Raw genomic sequence first — 22,327 nt, 5'->3', positions numbered from 1 at the left:
CAAAACTCAATGGGTAGACAATTGAACAGCAAACTAAACTCTATTTTGTAGGTTAATGTGTAAAATATACTTTTTTGTTTTTCTCTAAAAGAACAAAGCAAAGGCAATAAACACAAAATGATAAACTCATAGTCGGATTATTTTGTCCTACTGTACTTAATGAATAACCAGGGTCGTTTTGAGCGCGCCTTACAGCGGCCAGCGTGAACGCGCAGCTCCTTCACAACGCGGAGTTGAGCTCAGAGGAAGGAATAGTTTTGCTGCAAGGAGGGCAGAGCCGTGAGGAGTGAATGGATCAGTGCACTAATGCAGGAAAAACTCTTCGTGGAAACCCTTCTATCTCCGTGAGAGAAGCACTAAATGCCCGTTATGTTCCACTGTGGAGGCTAGAGCGTTTTGCCAAAAGAAGGGAAAAAGCAGCGGACTTCGAGTCGGGACACTCCTTCGTTTGAGTTGGCTGTAACGTTAGCTCGTCCGGGCACTGTTTCCAATCTCCTGTGAGCCTAGCATCGGATAAGGAGGGTTCAGCCAAGCAGGACAACTGTCGGCAAGATGCAGGGGGTTTCAGCAACAACTGGTAAGCCAGTTGGTTGGTTAGGCTACTTTATATTTGTGCCTCTCTGAATAGAAACTGTGTCTTGTTTTGGGGGGTTGTCTTGAAGTATCCATTTCAAGTGTCGGTACGGTGCTACAAAGTTACGCGGGGGGGATGGGGGGTGCTGCTGCTACTACATGTGGCAAAAACGAGCTCCTTACGGCGCAAACTTCGCCTTTGTATTGTGAGGAGTTGTTGCATTTATCCCTTATTACAACTTTAAAGCTATGCAGTTTGTCTGTGAGAGAAATACGACCTCCGACAGCAAAGGATTGTTGTTATTAGTAGCACATTTACCTTTCAATGAAATGTCACACCCATAACACACACACACACACACACACACACACACACACACACACACACACACACACACACCTTCAAGGTCGTTGGGCAGCTGACGAGACAAGAAGAGGGGGAAATCGGTACCAAACCCCAAGTGGCAGCAGCTCTGACGTCACCATTGCCCGTACCACTCATCCAGAGGCATATGCTTCTCTCTGCCCTTCTCTCAGGCCTTCTCTCAGGCCTTCTCTCAGCCCTTCTCTCAGCCCTTCTCTCAGCCCTTCTCTCAGGCCTTCTCTCAGGCCTTCTCTCAGGCCTTCTCTCAGGCCTTCTCTCAGCCCTTCTCTCAGCCCTTCTCTCTGCCCTTCTCTCAGCCCTTCTCGCAGCCCTTCTCTCAGCCCTTCTCTCTGCCCTTCTCTCAGCCCTTCTCTCTGCCCTTCTCTCAGCCCTTCTCTCAGCCCTTCTCTCAGCCCTTCTCTCTGCCCTTCTCTCTGCCCTTCTCTCTGCCCTTCTCTCAGCCCTTCTCTCTGCCCTTCTCTCAGCCCTTCTCTCAGGCCTTTCTCTCAGGCCTTTCTCTCAGCCCTTCTCTCAGCCCTTCTCTCTGCCCTTCTCTCTGCCCTTCTCTCAGGCCTTCTCTCAGCCCTTCTCTCAGGCCTTCTCGCAGGCCTTCTCGCAGGCCTACAAACACACACACACACACACACACACACACACACACACACACACACACACACACACACACACACACACAGCACAGCTCCACAGACATGAATGTATTCTTTGTTGTAAAGTTCCCTCCTCATTTTATTCTATGTGTTTTGTCTGATTCTAGTTATTAGGCTACAGGGAAAGCATTGTATTGAATGGAGGGAGACAGGAGGAGGATGGGAGGATGTTAATATGACTTGTATCTGGTGGACAGGATGTTGAGGGGAGTTATAGACTGAGATATGATAAGCATGACGAAGATGGTGGGGATTATCATAGATCCATAGCTGTAGAGATGAGTTGGTTTCTGATGTGTACCTGCTGAAGATTATGAATGGTGATGATGAAGACGATGATTACAATGACTTATAATTCTGATGATTATGATGAAGTTCAATGATATGCAGGCTGCTATCTGGTGTGCAGGATACAGTCCGAGGGTAGTCAGAGGCTGAAGCGGATACATGGTGTGTGTATGAAGACTCCTCCATGTGAATGGCTCATGGTGAGGAATGTGATTAGGCTGGAGGAGAGTGTCTACAGACAGAATCTAGGATCGGACGAGAGCAGTGTCACCTGGCCACAGGAATGAGAGTATAAGGTAGAGGGAGAGAGAGGTGTTGGTGTGTGCGTGCGCATGTTGACGTACGTGTGAGAGAGTTATTGTCTCTTAATATAGAGTTGGGTTGTTTGTTTAGAGGTGACTACAGATGTGTTATCACACAGTTGTAACAGGCTGTTTAGAAAACCCTCCTTGACAGCCACTGACTTAAAGCACCTGACAGAATAAATGGCTTACTACCGTTGGTCATACTACTGCGACGTTCAAATGTACAAAAATGTATCTGAAATGCAGCCATACTCATCAACAACTGTCGTTTTATATAGCTTTATAACACAACATAAATATTAACCTCCACTACGACATAAAAGTGTATCGAACCATAGCCCACTGCAGCCAGTCAAAACACATTTCCTGTTAGAAATTAGTACTTTTTTTTAGGACAATCAATTCCTCCTGCAACGAAACTGGTTAAATGAAAGTTAAAACTATATATATATATTTTTTTCATTAGTCCACTGTTCATACAGTCCCAAATGTTTTGCATGTCAGCAGTCAAGTTTTCAAGATATTCAAAAAGCAAAGTGTCACCGGCCACATCATCATGAGTGGAGTTCCTCTTTAAGATCAGACATCTGTAATATTAGACGAAGGAAATTTTAGCATAGAGATGAAATGATATAGCTCTTACAAAGAGGAAGTGTGGCCTACAGACTAAATGGGAGACAGCGATGGTTGGAAAGAGAGAAAGAGTGATAGAGGACTATAACAGAGGTAGTTGTGGAGGTGAACTGTAGAGAGTATGTTTGTTGTGGGTCTCTGGGGAGGGATCGGCTCTCTTCCCGGCTGCCTTCCGTCTGCCAGTCTTTTCTGTCTTCTCTCTCTCACAGTTCTCTCTCGCTCCCACATGTCTGTCTGTCTGTCTGTCTGTCTGTCTGTCTGTCTGTCTGTCTGTCTGTCTGTCTGTCTGTCTGTCTGTCTGTCTGTCTGTCTGTCTGTCTGTCTGTCTGTCTGTCTGTCTCCACACATTTTCTTTCCCAGACCTCTCTCTCAATTCAATTCAAGGGCTATTGGCATGGGAAATGCTTTCTTTCTTTCTCAGACTGTAAAATCTGGATCCCTACAAATCAGCTAGACAATCTGGACCCTCTCTTTCTAAAATTATTTTTGCAACCCCTATTACTAGCCTGTTCAACCTCTCTTTTGTATCGTCTGAGATCCGTAAAGATTGGAAAGCTGCCGCGGTCATCCCCCTCTTCAAAGGGGAAGACACTCTAGACCCAAACTGTTACAGACCTATATCTATCCTACCCTGCCTTTCTAAAGTCTTCGAAAGCCAAGTTAACAAACAGATCACCGACTATTTTGAATCCCACCGTACCTTCTCCGCTATGCAATCTGGTTTCAGAACTGGTCATGGGTGCACCTCAGCCACACTTAAGGTACTAAACAATATCATAACCGCCATCGATAAAAGACTACTGTGCAACTGTCTTCATCGACCTGGCCAAGGCTTTCGACTGTCAATCACAACATTCTTATTGGCAGACTCAACAGCCTTGGCTTCTCAAATGATTGCCTCAACTGGTTCACCAACTACTTCTCTGATAGAGTTCAGTGTGTCAAATCGGAGGGAATGTTGTCCGGACCTCTGGCAGTCTCTATGGGGGTGCCACAGGGTTCAATTCTCGGGCTGACTCTTTTCTCTGTATATATCAATGATGTCGCTCTTGCTGCTGGTGATTCTCTGATCCACCTCTACGCAGACGACACCATTCTGTATACTTCTGGCCCTTCTTAGAACACTGCGCTAACAAACCTCCAAACGAGCTTCAATGTCATACAACACTCCTTCCGAGGCCTCCAACTGCTTTTAAATGCAAGTAAAACTAAGTGCATGCTCTTCAACCGATTGCTGCCCGCACCTGCCCGCCTGACTAGCATCACTACTCTATTCTGACTTAGAATATGTGTACAACTACAAATACTTAGGTGTCTGGTTAGATTGTAAACTCTCCTTCCAGACTCACATTAATCGTCTCTAATCTAAAAATACATCTAGAATTGGCTTCCTATTTCGCAACAAAGCCTCCCTCACTCATGCTGCCAAACATACCCTCGTAAAACTGACCATCCTACCGATCCTTGACTTCGGCGATGTCATTTACAAAATAGCCTTCAACACTTTACTCAGCAAATTGGATGCAGTCTATCACAGTCCCATCCCTTTTGTCACCAAAGCCCCATATACTACCCACCACTGCGACCTGTGTGCTCTCGTCGGCTGGCCCTCAAAAACATATTCGTCGCCAAACCCACTGGCTCCAGGTCATCTATAAGTCTCTGCTCGGGAACACCCCACCTTATCTCAGCTCACTGGTCACCATAGCAGAACCCACCCGAAGCACGTGCTCCAGCAGGTATATTTCACTGGTCATCCCCAAAGCCAACACTTCCTTTGGCCGCCTTTCCTTCTAGTTCTCTGCTGCCAATGACTGGAACGAATTGCAAAAATCTCTGAAGCTGGAGTCTTATATCTCCCTCTAACTTTAAGCATCAGCTGTCAGAGCAGCTTACCGATCACTGTACCTGTACACAGCCCATCTGTAAATAGCCCATCCAACTACCTCATCCCCATATTGTTACTTATCCTCTTGCTCTTTTGCACCCCAGTATCTCTACTTGCACATCATCATCTGCACATCTATCACTCCAGTGTTAATTGCTAAATTGTAACTATTTTGCCTCTATGGCCTATTTATTGCCCCTACTCTTCTACATTTGCACACACAGTACATAGATTTGTCTATTGTGTTATTAACTGTAAGTTTGTTTAAGTGTAACTCTGTGTTGTTGTTTTTGTCACACTGCTTTGCTTTATCTTGGCCAGGTCACAGTTGTAAATGAGAACTTGTTCTCAACTGGCCTGCCTGGTTAAATTAAAATGAATAAATAATAACTTAGGTTGTTGCCTGAAGCAGCCAAGTTACTTCTTCCTTTTCTGTTTTACGTCTCCTTTAGGGTTCTTCTCTGACTGAGATGACAGAGTCCTTGTCACATTCACTTTACTGTACAGATCACTCTGTCCCTGTTTGACCCTGTTTTCTCTTCTGCATGACCACACAAACTCTTCTCTCTCTCTCTCTCTCTCTCTCTCTCTCTCTCTCTCTCTCTCTCTCTCACTGTCTGTCTCTCTGTCTCACTATCTCTCTCTCTCTGTGTCTCTCTGTCTCACTATCTCTCTCTCTCTCTCGCGCTCTCTCTCTCGCTCTCTCTCTCTCTCGCTCTCTCTCTCTCTCTCTCGCTCTCTCTCTCTCTCTCTCTCTCACTGTCTGTCTCTCTGTCTCACTATATCTCTCTCTCTCTCTCTCTCTCTCTCTCGCTCTCGCTCTCGCTCTCGCTCTCTCACTGTCTGTCTCTCTGTCTCACTATATCTCTCTCTCTCTCTCTCGCTCTCGCTCTTGCTCTTGCTCTCGCTCTCTCACTGTCTCACTATCTCTCTCTCTCTGTGTCTCTCTGTCTCTCTGTCTCACTATCTCTCTCTCTCTCTCTCTCTCTCTCTCTCTCTCTTTCTCTCTCTCTCTCTCTCTCTCTCTCTCTCTCGCTCTCGCTCTCTCACTGTCTGTCTCTCTGTCTCACTATATCTCTCTCTCTCTCGCTCTCGCTCTCGCTCTCGCTCTCTCTCGCTCTCTCACTGTCTCACTATCTCTCTCTCTCTGTGTCTCTCTGTCTCACTATATCTCTCTCTCTCTCTCTCTCTCTCTCTCTCTCTCTCTCTCTCTCCCCCCCGCTCTCTCACTGTCTGTCTCTCTGATTCTCTCTCTCACTATATCTCTCTCGCTCTCTCTTTTCCAGGGAGGTGGGTGAATGTGACCATGGGTGATGTCTGTCTGTCTATTAGTGGGTCAGATCAGATACTGGACAATGGCCCTGGCACGCCAGCCATCCCAGCATGCTTTGCAGCGTCTGGCTGTTTACACAATTTATTATTAACAAAAGTGATTGGCTCCAACTGTGTTTAACCTAGACTGTGTAAACATCACCCCTCCGTGTTAAATAAACACTGAACACAGGTGGTAGAGATAAGAAGAGGGAGGAGGAGGAAGAGGAGGGAAAAACATTTAGAAATGTCTCCCATCCAACACTGTTTTTTTTTTGTCCCCAACTCTCACACACTTTCTGCTTCTGTACTTTAGCTCTTTCACACTCAGTGTCAAACTCACCATGCGTCTTTCAGAGCTTTCAGTGTTCATTATTTCTTCCCCTCTTTCTTTCTCTTTCTTTCTTTCTTTCTCTCTCTCTCAGTTCAATTTAAGGGTTTTATTGGCATGGGAAACATATGCTTATATTGCCAAAACAAGTGAAGTAGATAGTACATTTTTTTTTACAGTAAACATTACGCTCACAAAAGTTCTAAAAGAGGTATAAAGACATTAAAAGTAGAAAAGTGAAAGTAAATAAACATAAATATGGGTTGTATTTAGGATTTTCCCAAGGTTGCTCTTGACGCATATCCAACGGAAGTCATTGGGGTCAAATTTGTCTCCACTATTTGTGAATTGGAGTCATCAGTCCTTGTTTCCAAATATTGGGGAAGATGCCAGAGCTGAGGATGACGTTAAAGACTTTAAGTATAGCCAATTGGAATTTGTAATCTGTATATTTCATTATTTAATTTAGTATACCATTAACACCACAGGCCTTTTTGGGTTTGTATTCTGTCCTGTAGTTAATTAAATGTAGTTGGAGAATCCAGTGGGTTCTGGTAGTCTTTAATAGTTGATTCTAAGATTTGTATTTGATCATGTATATGTTTTTGCTGTTTGTTCTTTGTAATAGAGCCAAACATATTGCAGAAGTGGTTTATCCAGACATCTCTGTTTTGGATAGATAACTCTTTGTGTTGTTGTTTGTTTAGTGTTTTACACTTTTACCAGAAGTGTTTAGAGTCTATGGATTCTTCAGTTACATTGAGCTGATTTCTGACGTGCTGTTCCTTCTTTATCTGTAGTGTATTTCTGTATTGTTTTAGTGATTCACCACAGTAAAGGCGTAGACTCTTTTTGGTAGGACAGGTTTCTCAATTTCTTTCTTTGGTTTTTGCATTCTTCATCAAAACATTTATCATTGTTGTTCATTTTCTTAGGTTTTCTGCTTACATTCTTTTAATTTGATAGGGAAGCTGAGAGGTCCAACATACGGTTTAGGTTTTCTACTGCAAAGTTTACACCTTCAATATTACAGTGAAACGTTTTGTCCAGGAAGTTGTCTAAGCGGGATTTAATTTGTTGTTGCCTAATAGTTTTTAGTTAGATTTCCTTCCATCTATACCATCTATAGCATTTGTTAATATTACTCAGTTCCTTTGGCTTTGATGCCTCATGATTAAGAATTGCTCTGTTCAAGTAGACTGTGATTTTGCTGTGATCTGATCGGGGTGTCAGTGGGCTGACTGTGAACTCTCTGAGAGACTCTGGGTTGAGGTCAGTGATAAAGTAGTCTACAGTACTACTGCCACGAGATGAGCTATAGGTGTATCTACCATAGGAGTCCCCTCGAAGCCAACCATTGACTATGTACATACCCAGCATGCGACAGAGCTGCAGGAGTTGTGACCCGTTTTTGTTGGTTATGTTGTCATAGTTGTGCCTAGGGGGGCACATGGGGGAGGGAATGCTGTCACCTCCAGGCAGGTGTTTGTCCCCCTGTGTGATCAGGGACTGGTGTGGACTGTTCTGCTGTGATGTCAACACTATGGTCAGGGTCTGGTGTGGACTGTTCTGCTGTGATGTCAACACTATGATCAGGGTCTGGTGTGGACTGTTCTGCTGTGATATTAACACTATGGTCAGGGTCTGGTGTGGACTGTTCTGCTGTGATGTCAACACTATGATCAGGGTCTGGTGTGGACTGTTCTGCTGTGATATTTACACTATGATCAGGGTCTGGTGTGGACTGTTCTGCTGTGATATTTACACTATGATCAGGGTCTGGTGTGGACTGTTCTGCTGTGATCAGGGTCTGGTGTGGACTGTTCTGCTGTGATATTTACACTATGGTCAGGGTCTGGTGTGGACTGTTCTGCTGTGATATTTACACTATGGTCAGGGTCTGGTGTGGACTGTTCTGCTGTGATGTCAACACTATGATCAGGGTCTGGTGTGGACTGTTCAGCTGTGATATTTACACTATGATCAGGGTTTGGTGTGGACTGTTCTGCTGTGATGTCAACACTATGGTCAGGGTCTGGTGTGGACTGTTCAGCTGTGATATTTACACTATGATCAGGGTCTGGTGTGGACTGTTCTGCTGTGATATTAACACTATGGTCAGGGTCTGGTGTGGACTGTTCTGCTGTGATGTCAACACTATGATCAGGGTCTGGTGTGGACTGTTCTGCTGTGATATTTACACTATGATCAGGGTCTGGTGTGGACTGTTCTGCTGTGATATTTACACTATGGTCAGGGTCTGGTGTGGACTGTTCTGCTGTGATATTTACACTATGGTCAGGGTCTGGTGTGGACTGTTCTGCTGTGATATTTACACTATGATCAGGGTCTGGTGTGGACTGTTCTGCTGTGATATTTACACTATGGTCAGGGTCTGGTGTGGACTGTTCTGCTGTGATATTTACACTATGATCAGGGTTTGGTGTGGACTGTTCTGCTGTGATGTCAACACTATGGTCAGGGTCTGGTGTGGACTGTTCTGCTGTGATATTTACACTATGATCAGGGTTTGGTGTGGACTGTTCAGCTGTGATATTTACACTATGATCAGGGTTTGGTGTGGACTGTTCTGCTGTGATGTCAACACTATGGTCAGGGTCTGGTGTGGACTGTTCTGCTGTGATATTTACACTATGATCAGGGTCTGGTGTGGACTGTTCTGCTGTGATGTCAACACTATGGTCAGGGTCTGGTGTGGACTGTTCTGCTGTGGTGTTAACACTATGGTCAGGGTCTGGTGTGGACTGTTCTGCTGTAATGTCAACACTATGGTCAGGGTCTGGTGTGGACTGTTCTGCTGTGATGTGGAGACTGTGGTCAGGGTCTGGTGTGGACTGTTCTGCTGTGATGTGGAGACTGTTGTCAGGGTCTGGTGTGGACTGTTCTGCTGGTTTCTCTGCGGGGGTGGACAGCTCTCTAATGGGTTGTTCTCTGTCACATCCCCCTCACCCTCTCCTCCAGCACTTTCACCTTCTCCTCTAGTGCTCTGTTCTTCTCCTGCTGTTTGTCCTGTTGATGTTGTCTCACCACAGTCCAGAGTGCAGACATGTCTCTCTCCACCTCCAGCTCTCCGGGTCTGGTTGAGGGGGTGTACTTCTCTCTCTCTACCCTTCTCTCTGTCTCTGTCTTGCTCCCTCTCTTTGTCTCTCTTTCCCATCACTCTCCCACTCTCTATCACTCAGTCTCTTTCCTGTGTTACCTCGATTTCTCTCATCTCAGATCAGTGCTATGTAAGAGGTGACCGAGGCTATTTTTAGACAAGTGATATTTCTATTGGATGGCCTGAAGGAACGGAAGCCCATTCCTGGACTCACTGTTTGAATGGACTATAGGATTGTGTGTTTGTGTGTGGTGCATGTGTGTTTCCTTGCGTCCGTGTGTCATGCAGTGTGTGTGTGTTACCCTCAGGTGATTCTGCTTGACTGGTCACATGTCATTCATTTGTGACATTCAGAGCAGGGAACATTCAAACACTACATCTTACTATTCTATTCAGTATAGCACATTTTCAGTCCTAAAGTCCCATCTCTAGTTTGGAGTTTTGCTCCTGTTCCAACTGATTATATTCACTGAGTGTACAAAACATTAAGAACATGCTTTTTCCATAACATAGAATGACCAGGTGAATCCAGGTAAAAGCTATGACCCCTTATTGATGTCACTTGTTAAATCCACTTCAATCAGTGTAGATGAAGGGGAGGAGACAGGATAGAGAAGGATTTTTAAGCCTTCAGACAATTGAGACATGGATTGTGTATGTGTGCAATTCAGAGGGTGAATGGGCAAGACAAAATATTTAAATGCCTTTGAACGGGGTATGGCAGTAGGTGCCAGGCACACCGGTTTGTGTTAAGAACTGCAACGCTGCTGTTTTTTTTCACGTTCAACAGTTTCCCATGTGAATCAAGAATGGTCCACCACCCAAAGGACATCTAGCCAACGTGACTGTGGGAATCCTTTGAGTCAACATGGGCCAGCATCCCTGTGGAACGCTTTTGACGCTAGCGTCCCACCTGGCCAACATCCAGTGAAATTGCGAGAGCCAAATTCAAAAACAGAAATACTCATTATAAAAATTAATGAAACATTCAAGTGTTATACATCGGTTTAAAGATTAACTTCTTGTTAATCCAAACACAGTGTCAGATTTCAAAAATACTTTACGGTGAAAGCATACCATGTGATTATCTGAGAACAGCACCCAGCAGACAAATCATTACAAACAGTAACCAGCCAAGTAGACGAGTAACAAAAGTCAGAAATAGCTATAAAATTAATCACTTAAAACCTCTTACATCTAGACGTTCCGCTAGCGGAACACCTGCTCCAATATCCAATGATAGGCGTGGCGCGAAATACAAAGTCCTCGAAAATCCGAAAACTTCCATTTTTCAAACATATGACTATTTTACACCATTTTAAAGACAAGACTCTCCTTTATCTAACCACACTGTCCGATTTCAAAAAGGCTTTACAGCGAAAGCAAAACATTAGATTATGTCAGCAGAGTACCCAGCCAGAAATAATCAGACACCCATTTTTCAAGCTAGCATATAGTGTCACAAAAAACAAAACCACAGCTAAATGCAGCACTAACCTTTGATCTTCATCAGATGACACTCCTAGGACATTATGTTATACAATACATGCATGTTTTGTTCAATCAAGTTCATATTTATATCAAAAAACTGCTTTTTACATTAGCATGTGACTAGCATGTGACTAGCATTCCCACCGAACACTTCCGGTGAATTTACTAAATTACTCACGATAAACGTTCACAAAAAACATAAATTATTTTAAGAATTATAGATACAGAACTCCTTTATGCAATCGCGGTGTCCGATTTTAAAATAGCTTTTGGGTGAAAGCACATTTTGCAATATTCTGAGTAGATAGCTAGCCATGATGGCCGGGCTATTTTGACACCCACCAAGTTTGGTACTCACCAAAATCAGATTTACTATAAGAAAAATTGGATTACCTTTGCTGTTCTTCATCAGAATGCACTCCCAGGACTTCTACTTCATCATGCAATGTTGTTTTGGTTCCAAATAATCCATAGTTATATCCAAATAGCGGCGTTTTGTTGTGCGTTCAAGACACTATCCGAAGGGTAACGAAGGGTGACGCGCGTTTCGTGACAAAACATTTCAAAATATTCCATTACCGTACTTCGAAGCATGTCAAACGCTGTTTAAAATCAATTTTTATGCGATTTTTCTCATAAAAAAGCGATAATATTCCGACCGGGAGTCGTTGTTTTCGTTCAAAGACAGAGAAAGTAAAATGGACTCTTCTCGTGCAAGCGCGCGCCAGTCTCATTGTTCTCAGATCGACCACTATCCAAATGCGCTACTGTTTTTCAGCCATGGCCTGCAAAGTCATCATTCAACGTTCTGGCGCTTTCTGAGAGCCTATGGGAGCGTTAGAAAATGTCACGTTACAGCAGAGATCCCCTGTTTTGGATAGAGATGATCAAGAAGGCCAAGAAATGGTCAGAGAGGGCGCTTCCTGTTTGGAATCTTCTCAGGTTTTGGCCTGCCAAATGAGTTCTGTTATACTCACAGACACCATTCAAACAGTTTTAGAAACTTTGGAGTGTTTTCTATCCAAAGCTAATAATTATATGCATATTCTAGTTTCTGGGCAGGAGTAATAATCAGATTAAATCGGGTACGTTTTTTATCCGGCCGTGAAAATACTGCCCCCTATCCATAACAAGTTAACTTTGATGATCTTCATATGGTTAGAATCACAAAACTTCCAGTTACCCAATAAATGTTTGTTTTGTTCGATCAAGTCCCTCTTTATATCCAAAAACCTCTGTTTTGTTAGCGCGTTTTGTTCAGTAAAACACTGTCTCAAACAACATCCAGTGAAATTGCAGAGTGTGAAACTCAACAAAACAGAAATTCTCATAATAAACATACATAAAAGATACAAATGTTATACATGAGCTTAAAGATAAACTTCTTGTTAATCCAACCGCTGTGTCAGATTTCAAAAAGGCTTTACAGCGAAAGCAAACCATGTGATTATCTGAGAACAGCACCCAGCAGACAAATCATTACAAACAGTAACCAGCCAAGAAGAGGAGTAACAAAAGTCAGAAATAGCGATAAAATGTATCACTTACCTTTGATGATCTTCATATAGTTGCACTCCGAAGACTCCATGTTACACAATAAATGTTAGTTTTGTTCGATAATGTGCCTCTTTATGTCCAAAAACCTCAGTTTTGTTGGTGCGTTTTGTTCAGTAATCCAATGGAACAAAGCGCCTTCACAACAGACAGACAAAAAATCTAAAAAGTACCATAAGAATTCGTAGAAATATGTCAAACGATGTTTAAAATCAATCCTCAGGTTGTTTTTGTCATAAATAATCGATCATATTTCAACCGGACAATAACTTTGTCAATAGAAAAGGAAAGACAAGAAAGGTCACGCGCTGGACTCATGTCTGTAAATTTCCACTGTCCTCTCATTGAAAGTGCTGTTTCTCCCTCATTTTTCAGAGTAAAAGCCTGAAACAATGCCTAAAGACTGGCCACATGCTGTGGAAGCCATAGAGATCACGAACTGGGTCCTAAGTCTTTGTATGGTGGATAGGCTTTCAATGGAAAAACAGCCATTTCAAAATAAAAGCATTTCCTGGATGGATTTTCCTCAGGGTTTCGCCTGCCATATCAGTTCTGTTATACTCACAGACATTATCTTAACAGTTTTGGAAACGTTAGAGTGTTTTCTATCCAAATCTACCAATTATATGCATATCCTAGCTTCTGGACCTGAGTAGCAGGCAGTTTACTTTGGGCACGCTTTTCATCCAAAATTCCGAATGCTGCCCCCTACCCTTGTGAGGTTTACCTGTCTCCTCCCCTTCATCTACACTGATTGAAGTGGATTTAACAAGTGGCATCAATAAGGGTTCATAGCTTTCACCTGGATTCACCTGATCAGTCTATGTCCTGGAAAGCAGGTGTCCTTAATGTTTTGTACACTCAGTGTACTTAGTACGGCTGACCCCATTTAGTCGACTGGTCGATTGTTTGGTCGAAAGGCTGTTGGTCAACCAAGATTTTGTTAGTCAAGCAGTGGCAAATATATAAAAAAAATTTTATGTTCGTCTGATTCACGCCTGTCAGAGTGGACTAATCCATTGCGGAGGCCACGGGGATGACTCACCAGCAGTACATTTACTGTTAATTACCATCATTTCTAATCTACATTGTTTGTTTGATTATGATCATTTCTGTTAATACATTCAATACATTATTATTCCAGTCTTATCGTTGTCATAGTAGGAGTGGAGACGTTGTTTGCAGAGTGCACAGCCTAGGCTACACAAGTTTTGGTTTATTTTATTCTATTTATTCATTGTCAATTTATTAATTGTCTTTTGTTTGTAGCGCTCCTGTCAATGTTGAGTAAGGACACACACCTGATAATGCATAGATGTATAGTAGGCTACCTGGCCTGCACACAAATGTAGACCTATAAATACTCCCATTTGGGGATCTGATATTATTTATTGTCTTATTGTCTTAAGTCACCATCACTGTGGAGCTTTTCAAAGTATTCTGAACAACAATATAAATGCAACATGTAAAGTGTTGGTTCCATGTTTCATGAGCTGAAATAAAACATCCCAGAAATGTTCCATATGCACAAAAAGCTTATTTCTCTCAAATTTTGTGCACAAATTTGTTTTCATCGTTGTTAGGGAGTGTCTCTCCTTTACCAAGATAATAAATCCACCTGAGAGGTGTAGCATATCAAGAAGCTGATTAAACAGCATTTTCATTACACAGGTGCACCTTGTGCTTGGGACAATAAAAGGCAGTTTATAATGTGCAGTTTTTTCACACAACACAATGCCCCAGATGTCTCAAGTTTTGAGGGAGCATGCAATTGGCATGCTAACTTCAGGAATGTCCATCAGAGCTGTTGCCAGAGAAATCAATGTTAATTTCTCTACCATAAGCCGCTTCCAACATCGTTTTAGAGAATCTGGCAGTATGTCCAACCACATCCGGCTTCTTCACCTGTAGGATCGTCTGAGACCAGCCACCCGGACAGCTGATGAGACTGAGGAGCTTCTTCACCTTGCGTTCATATTTTTGTTCAATATAATTTTTTCTCCTCTCAAACAGCAAGTAAACAAAGTCTGTTTTTACATCCACTGAGTATGACGATAGTTCCTCAAAGTAGCCTATTTTGAAAAATCTTTACAGCTCTCTCCCTTTTGTTAACCAATCAGCACAAAAGGGGTAAAAAAATGTAATGCTCTGTTCCAGTGGAAAGGTCAGAAGAAAAGCCAACCTGATTACTTCTTATCCCTTGTGCTAATAGCTTACAGCTGTGTCTGTCTGTCTGTCCAGAGCTCACTGGCGTGGGAAACAGAATATTTTATACAATGTTGCAAGTTTGCTAGTGTGAGCTTCAGGCCTGACCCCAGTTAATAGTTGATACAATGTTTCAAGTTCCTTCCAGACAGCCCATGTGTAGCCAATGTGATTTATAGGATATTTATTTTGATCAGGATATTTTCTACCTGCAGGCTGCGAGGTTTTTATTTGTTGGCTTTATGTACTGTATTTGTACCTATTGGAAAAGGCAAAGAAGTGACTTTTAGATTTGTATCATTTTCATTGAGCTACAATGTTGATTAACCACATTACATTGATTTGAGATATGAATATTTTATTATAAATGAAATGAAACTGTTCCATGAAAATGTGCTGATGAAAATCATAACTGGCACACAGATCAGTAGAAATGCTACGATAACTTTTCCTAATGGAAAAGGTTGCCGACCGCTGGTGTAGCTTATCACCGGAAACTTCAGGAGTGTAATGGCAGAATCTGCGAACAGCAGTGGGAGGAGGGGGGGTCTGGATGGGAACAGGTTTTTTCCTTCTGGTGAGCCTATATTGATCTCTGGCTCCCTCTTTAGTACTGTGTCTTCATTTTAATCACAAGCTCAGTAGCCTACATATAGTTTATTTTATTCAATATGGAAAAATACACATGTCTACCAATCGATTGGTCGACCGAAATGTTCTTTAGTCGGGGTCAGCCCTAGTATTTAGTATTGTTTTATTTAAAAAGGATAACGTAACTGTTTTTTTAATTCACTCAGTAGGATGGTCCTCTACTTCCTCCTCTGAGAAGCCTCCGCTGTTGTTTACAGACATGAAGATGTTGCAATTTCTTCTAGAGAAATGGCTTAACACCAAGTGCAAACTTGATTTTCATCTTTAAGCGGCTATGGGCTTGGCACCTCCAGCAAAGCAGTTTCAGTCTGTTCTGTTGAAAGAGATAGTGGTCGCTGCCCGTTAACCAGTAGAAATAAGGCTGAGGTTGAAAGATGGGTGGATAGGTAGAGAGAAAAGAGAGAGGGGTGGATGGGTAGAGAGAAAAGAGAGAGGGGTGGATAGGTAGAGAGAAAAGAGAGAGGGATGAATAGGTAGAGAGAAAAGAGAGAGGGATGAATAGGTAGAGAGAAAAGAGAGAGGGATGGATAGGTAGAGAGAAAAGAGAGAGGGATGAATAGGTAGAGAGAAAAGAGAGGGGTGTTTCTGTCCAGAGTACCATGTGTTTATACTGGAGTTCTCTGAGTAGGGTCTGGCTGAGACACATCCTGCTACGCACGCACGCACACGCACACACACACACACACACACACACACACACACACACACACACACACACACACACACACACACACACACACACACAGACATAAACTTTCACAGAAGGTGAAAGTGACCTAGATTTGCTAAATGGTACCAACTGCTGGACCTTCCAGAAATGGACTACATTGTAATCTACTCTATGTCACCCCCATATAGAATTGACGTGCTCTGTGAATGGGGAATGTATAGCTCTGACTGCTATTGGCTATCACTAGTAGCTTATCTTGGTGTGCTGAAGCCTGACGTATTATTGAATCAGTAGACCTGTATAAAACCTAATGGACATGGAGCAGTCGTGATGGGTTGTGATCCCTCCATGCACACCCAAACATCTGGGCCAATGGTAGAGGAGAAGGATAGAGGCTCTCCATGCTCCTTTCCTTGTCTGTCCTCTCCAGGCCCAGTGCTGTCTGTCTGGGTTGGACCGACCCTGATGAGGGGGATTTTCCTGAGAAAGTCTTATGGAATGAAAAAAAACTAATAGTAAAAGCATGTTCCATTGGCTTTCTCTTTGTGTGTGTGTGTGTGTGTGTGTGTGTGTGTGTGTGTGTGTGTGTGTTTATGCGGTTATGTGTGTTTTACGAATTGTGTTCTTTCTAGCACACTGTAGGCATTGTGTCTTTCCTCTCTGATCATCATAGAAGCTCTGTCTCTGGTATGGAAGTTTCCTGCACACAGGGGTGAGGCTGGGAGATCAGGAGAGAGGAGAGGTATAGAGGAGGAGAGAAGGAAGAGAGATAGAAAGAGGAAGGAGAGAAGAGAGGGTCAGAGGAGGGAGAGGGAGGAATGAGAGAAGAGAATCATGAAATGGTATTTGTCACATGCTTTGTAAAGAACAGGTGTAGACTAACAGTGAAATGCTTACTTACAGGCCCTTCCCAACAATGCAGAGAGAAATAATATAGATAAATAATAGAAAAGTAAAACAATACCAAAACATAATAATAAATATGCAATGAGTAACGATAACTTGGGGTAGCAGTACCGAGTGGATGCGCAGGGGTACGAGGTAATTAAGCTAGATATGTACATAGAACTAGAAATAAAGTGACAGATAATTAACAGTAGCACCAGTGTGTGTGATGAGACAAACGAGAGTGCGAAGAGGGTCAATGCAGATAGTCCAGGTAGCTACTTGGTTAACTGTTTAACTAACTATTCATCAGTCTTATGGCTTGGGGGTAGAAGCTGTTCAGGGTCTGGTCGGTTCCAGACTTGCCGTGCGGTAGCAGAGAGGACAGTCAATGACTTAGTTGGCTGGAGTCGTTGACAATTTTTAGGGGCTTCCTCTGACACCGCCTGGTATAGAGGTCCTGGATGACAGGGAGCTCAGCCCCAGTGATGTACTGGCCTGAACACACTTCTCTCTGTAGCGCCTTGTGGTCGGATGCCAAGCAGTTGTCGTACCAAGCGGTGATGCAGCAAGTCAAGATGCTCTCAATGGTGCAACTGTAGAACTTTTTGAGAATCTGAGCGCCAATGCCAAATCTTTTCTGCCTCCTGAGGAGGAAGAGGTGTTTTCGTCCTTTCTTCACGGCTGCGTTGGTGTGTGTGGACCATGATAGATCCTTAGTGATGTGGACACCGAGGAAGTTGAAGCTCTCGACCCGCTGCACTACATCCCCGTCGGTGTGCTCAGCCCTCTGTTTCCTGTAGTCCACCATCATCTCTTTTGTCTTGCTGACGTTGAGGGAGAGGTTGTTGTCCTGGCACCACACTGCCAGGTCTCTGACCTCCTCTCTAAAGGCTGTCTCGTTGTTGTCGGTGATCAGGCCCACCACCGTTGTGTCTTCGGCAAACTTAACGATGGTGTTGGAGTCGTGCACGGCTACTCAGTCATGGGTGAACAGGGAGTACAGGGGGGCACTAAGCCCGCACCCCTGAGGCACCCCCGTATTGATGGTCAGTGTGGCGGATGTGTTGTTGCCACCTGGGGGACGGCCCAACAGGAAGTCCAGGATCCAGTTGCAGAGGGAGGTGTTCAGTCCCAGGGTCCATAGCTTAATGATGAGCTTGGAGGGCACTATGGTGTTGAACGCTGAGCTGTAGTCAATGAATAGCATTCTCACATAGGTGTTCCTCTTGTCCAGGTGGGAAAGGGTAGTGTGGAGTGCAATAGAGGTTGCGTCATCTGTGGATCTGTTGGGCCGGTATGTGAATTGGAGTGGGTCCAGGGTTTCTGGGATGATGGTGTTGATGTGAGAGAAGGGAAGATTAGAGGAGAAGAGGAGGGAGAGAAAAGGAGGGAGAGAAGAGGAAGGAGAGAAGAGGAAGGAGAGAAGAGGAAGGAGAGAAGAGGAAGGAGAGAAGAGGAAGGAGAGAAGAGGAAGGAGAGAAGAGGAAGGAGAGGAGAGGAGGGAGAGAAAGGGAAGGAGAGAAGAGGAAGGAGAGAAGAGGAGGGAGAGAAGAGGAGGGAGAGAAGAGGAGGGAGAGAAGAGGAGGGAGAGAAAGGGAAGGGAGAGAAGAGGAGGGAGAGAAAGGGAAGGAGAGAAGAGGAAGGAGAGAAGAGGAGGGAGAGAAAGGGAAGGAGAGAAGAGGAAGGAGAGAAGAGGAAGGAGAGAAGAGGAGGGAGAGAAAGGGAAGGAGAGAAGAGGAAGGAGAGAAGAGGAGGGAGAGAAAGGGAAGGAGAGAAGAGGAAAGAGAGAAGAGTAGAGGAGAAGAGGAGCGATAGAAAAGGAGGGAGAGAAAAGGAGGGAGAGAAGAGGAGGGAGAGAAAGGGAGGGAGAGAAGAGGAAGGAGAGAAGAGGAGGGAAAGAAAAGGAGGGAGAGAGAACTATGGTGGAGTGTAGGGATGACATTTTAGTTATTATTTGAATTATCATTGTAATTATCATTAAAACCGTGTTTGATTACCGCGGGTTGAAAAACTCACGGTAAATACTGTCCAGCATCAACCAAAGTTAGCAACAGTCTGACGCAGGCTCAGCATAAAACACAGGGTTTGTTTTGTGTCAAAACATGGTGGAAGGCAGTGACAGCGCTCAGGAGATTTTTCAGCCTTCTAAGACGACCAAATCTGAAGTGTGGTTGTATTTTGGGTTTTACAAGAGTGCTGAGGGAAACTTATTTGAAGATGGTCACCCTGTCTGCAGAACCAAAAAAAATTGCTGGCAACATCTCAAATCTCTTGAGTCATCTTCGTGACCACCAACCACTACTTTATAGCGAATGCAAGGTAAGTTAACTTTTACCTCAATGCATGATGTGGTTTGTCTGTCTAACTTGCTAATAGCTTGTCAATAATATAAACTGAAGCTTTCAGTGTTACCTACTCTTGTAAAAACACTACAAGTTGTTCTGCTGCTGTATGCATCGTGTCTGCAGACTCTATTCTCCCATTGCACATGATGACACGTCATGTAGTTTAGACACCCAACCAACACACTTTGTTCATTTAAAATCCGTCAGCCGACTTGGTTGTTAAAGTGTTCCAACAGAAGAAACACTATAGACTCCTATATAGACTTGTATTTATGTCAATTGTTGGGCTCATTGCCATTACTATCACTGTCTTCTAAAGACTCATTTGTATTTATGTCAATTGTGCATGGGGTCAATGCATATAGTCAAATAACACATCAAATAGACTGTGTGTGTGTGTGTGTGTGTGTGTGTGTGTGTGTGTGTGTGTGTGTGTGTGTGTGTGTGTGTGTGTGTGTGTGTGTGTGTGTGTGGGAAATAATTATGTAATAATAATAATAATAATAATACATTTTCTAATCCCTTGTTTACAGAGTGGGCGAGCAGCAGGCAAACCCAGTGATGCTACTGGTCCCTCCTCATCTACAGTTGTGACATGACACAGACACTCAAACAAGCATTTAAAAGGCAGGCTGCTTATGCACCCACATCTAAAAATACTGAAGACCTCACGGCAGCCCTTTCATATTACATTGCAAAGGACATGATGCCATTTCAAATTGTTGAGAGGCGTGTCTTTCTGAGGCTGATGGAGGGCCGTGTCTCACTACAAAGTGAGTGCTGCTGATTTAGTTAGTAGTTTGTTTGATTAGCTTACTTAAGTTTGTGTTCATTTAAACCTGCACCAGGGAAAATGTTACCATTCATGGCCACATGGGGCCATCTTTAATGTTAATGTTATTACTTAATGTTTATGCACATGTAACCGATGTGAAATGGCTAGCTAGTTAGCGGTGGTGTGCGCTAATAGCGTTTCAATCGGTGACGTCACTCGCTCTGAGACCTTGAAGTAGTTGTTCCCCTTGCTTTGCAAGGGCTGTGGCTTTAGTGGAGCGATCGGTAACGATGCTTCAAGGGTGGCTGTTGTCGATGTGTGCAGAGGGTCCCTGGTTCGAGCCCAGGTAGGGGCGAGGAGAGGGACGGAAGCTATACTGTTACACACACAAAAAGTGCACAGTGCTGCTAATTTCATTTGTTGTTTGTTGGTTTTCATATAAAACTTGGTCAAATGATTTCAGTGTGTGTGTCAGTACTTTTTGAACATTTCCAGCACATTTTAACAATACAGCGATAATACTGATAACCGTGATCATTTGTCACTATAATGGTGATATGAAATTTTCATACCGTTTCATCTCTAGTGGAGTGTTTCAAGAGATTTCTTATGGGTTCAAATTACTGCAGAAGAATCTAGATCTGTCACCGTCAGCTGTCCTGCCAGATAGCACAATGTCAAGTCCTCATGGTTTCCTGGGAGATGCAGCTTTCCCCCTACATGATAACCTCATGCTTCCTTATCCAGGTACAGTATATTGATAATAGAATGTTGGAATCAATTTCAATTATTTCCCTTGTTACAGCATACATGTATACTCTGTATGAGAGGTGCCATTTTATTAAGGCTTTTGGAATATGGTTCCTGTAAAATTGTATGGTGTTTTTTGTTTACCAAATATATAAGAGACATATATTCTTATTACCTCTTATTCACAGTTGTCCATATCCAGAAACATGGGCTTACCTGGAACTACCACCACTCTCATACCTGGAACTACCACCACTCTCATACCTGGAACTACCACCACTCTCATACCTGGAACTACCACCACTCTCATACCTGGAACTACCACCACTCTCATACCTGGAACTACCACCACTCTCATACCTGGAACTACCACCACTCTCATACCTGAAACTACCACCACTCTCATACCTGGAACTACCACCACTCTCATACCTGGAACTACCACCACTCTCATACCTGGAACTACCACCACTCTCATACCTGGAACTACCACCACTCTCATACCTGGAACTACCACCACTCTCATACCTGGAACTACCACCACTCTCATACCTGGAACTACCACCACTCTCATACCTGGAACTACCACCACTCTCATACCTGGAACTACCACCACTCTCATACCTGGAACTACCACCACTCTCATACCTGGAACTACCACCACTCTCATTGTCGGCGAGTCAGAGAATGCATTAGGCATCATGGCTGAAAGGATGAGGAGGATTCTTGGTCTCACAGACTCACAGTGCACACAAAGGACCAAGTATTTTGTACTAAAATGTAGAATTTTAATCTTGTTAATAAAATGAAACCTGATTCTGGGACGTCTCAGTGTGCAGTAATTTAGATTAGATTGAATTCCACCAGTAGAAGAAAGCCTGTAAAGTCTGTGGCACACAGCTCTTCTGTACGTTGTCAGCACTTGATGTTAAAATAGAATGCATTGAAACACCTTTAAGAAATGCCAACAGAGCTTTTTCAGCACACAAATAAACATTTATTCTTGCTTCATGCTTCTGAAAGTAAACCACAATACAAGTGTCTGCTGAGAACAGACATGTAAACAAGTGTCTATGGCATAAAATGTAAGAGTCTAGTGTCTAACTGGTGAGATGTCTGAACAACAGTTGTTCACTGTGGTCCCAGTCATGCAGTCCATTTCCTCTTCTTGAAGTCACGCAGCTGGTGATTGAATTCCTCCCGCAGTTTTGGTAAGAGTTCATCCATGAAATCAGCTATTGGTGCCAGGGCCCTGTGGAGAGGATGAGAAGAGGGGGGAAATTAGGAGTGTTTGGAGAGCAATGTGCATGGTAAGGAGAGGAGGAAAGAGGACAACAGAAGAGAGGAAAGGGGATCAGAGTAAAGTCTGAAATGATATGTATTTATTTACCTCTGGGACAAGCTGGTGACTTGGTGCATGACGTTCTCCACATCTTGAGATATGTCTTCAATCATTTGCAATGCCTTTGCGAGTGATGTGTCAAGGAATGAGTCTGCAGCTCTTTTCTCTCATCTC

The 22,327-nt window shown here is 43.5% G+C and overlaps 1 protein-coding gene across 1 annotated transcript in view; it reads left to right on the top strand.

Annotated features, from left to right (window-relative positions):
• The first annotated feature begins 220 nt into the window (after positions 1 to 220).
• The window catches only part of LOC106566610 (FYVE, RhoGEF and PH domain-containing protein 3), a 127,921-nt gene continuing 105,814 nt past the window's right edge, over positions 221 to 22,327 (top strand). Inside the window, exon 1 of the mRNA XM_014134788.3 lies at positions 221 to 577. Coding sequence (XP_013990263.2) covers positions 553 to 577 — 25 coding nt within the window. The 5' untranslated portion in view covers positions 221 to 552. The remainder of the gene's footprint in view (positions 578 to 22,327) is intronic.

Source organism: Salmo salar, chromosome 13 (assembly GCF_965601325.2).
Source record: "Salmo salar chromosome 13, fSalSal1, whole genome shotgun sequence".
Taxonomy (NCBI): domain Eukaryota; kingdom Metazoa; phylum Chordata; class Actinopteri; order Salmoniformes; family Salmonidae; genus Salmo; species Salmo salar.
The sequence above is the reverse complement of the archived record's forward strand: the minus strand, read 5'-3'. Positions and strand labels throughout refer to the sequence as shown.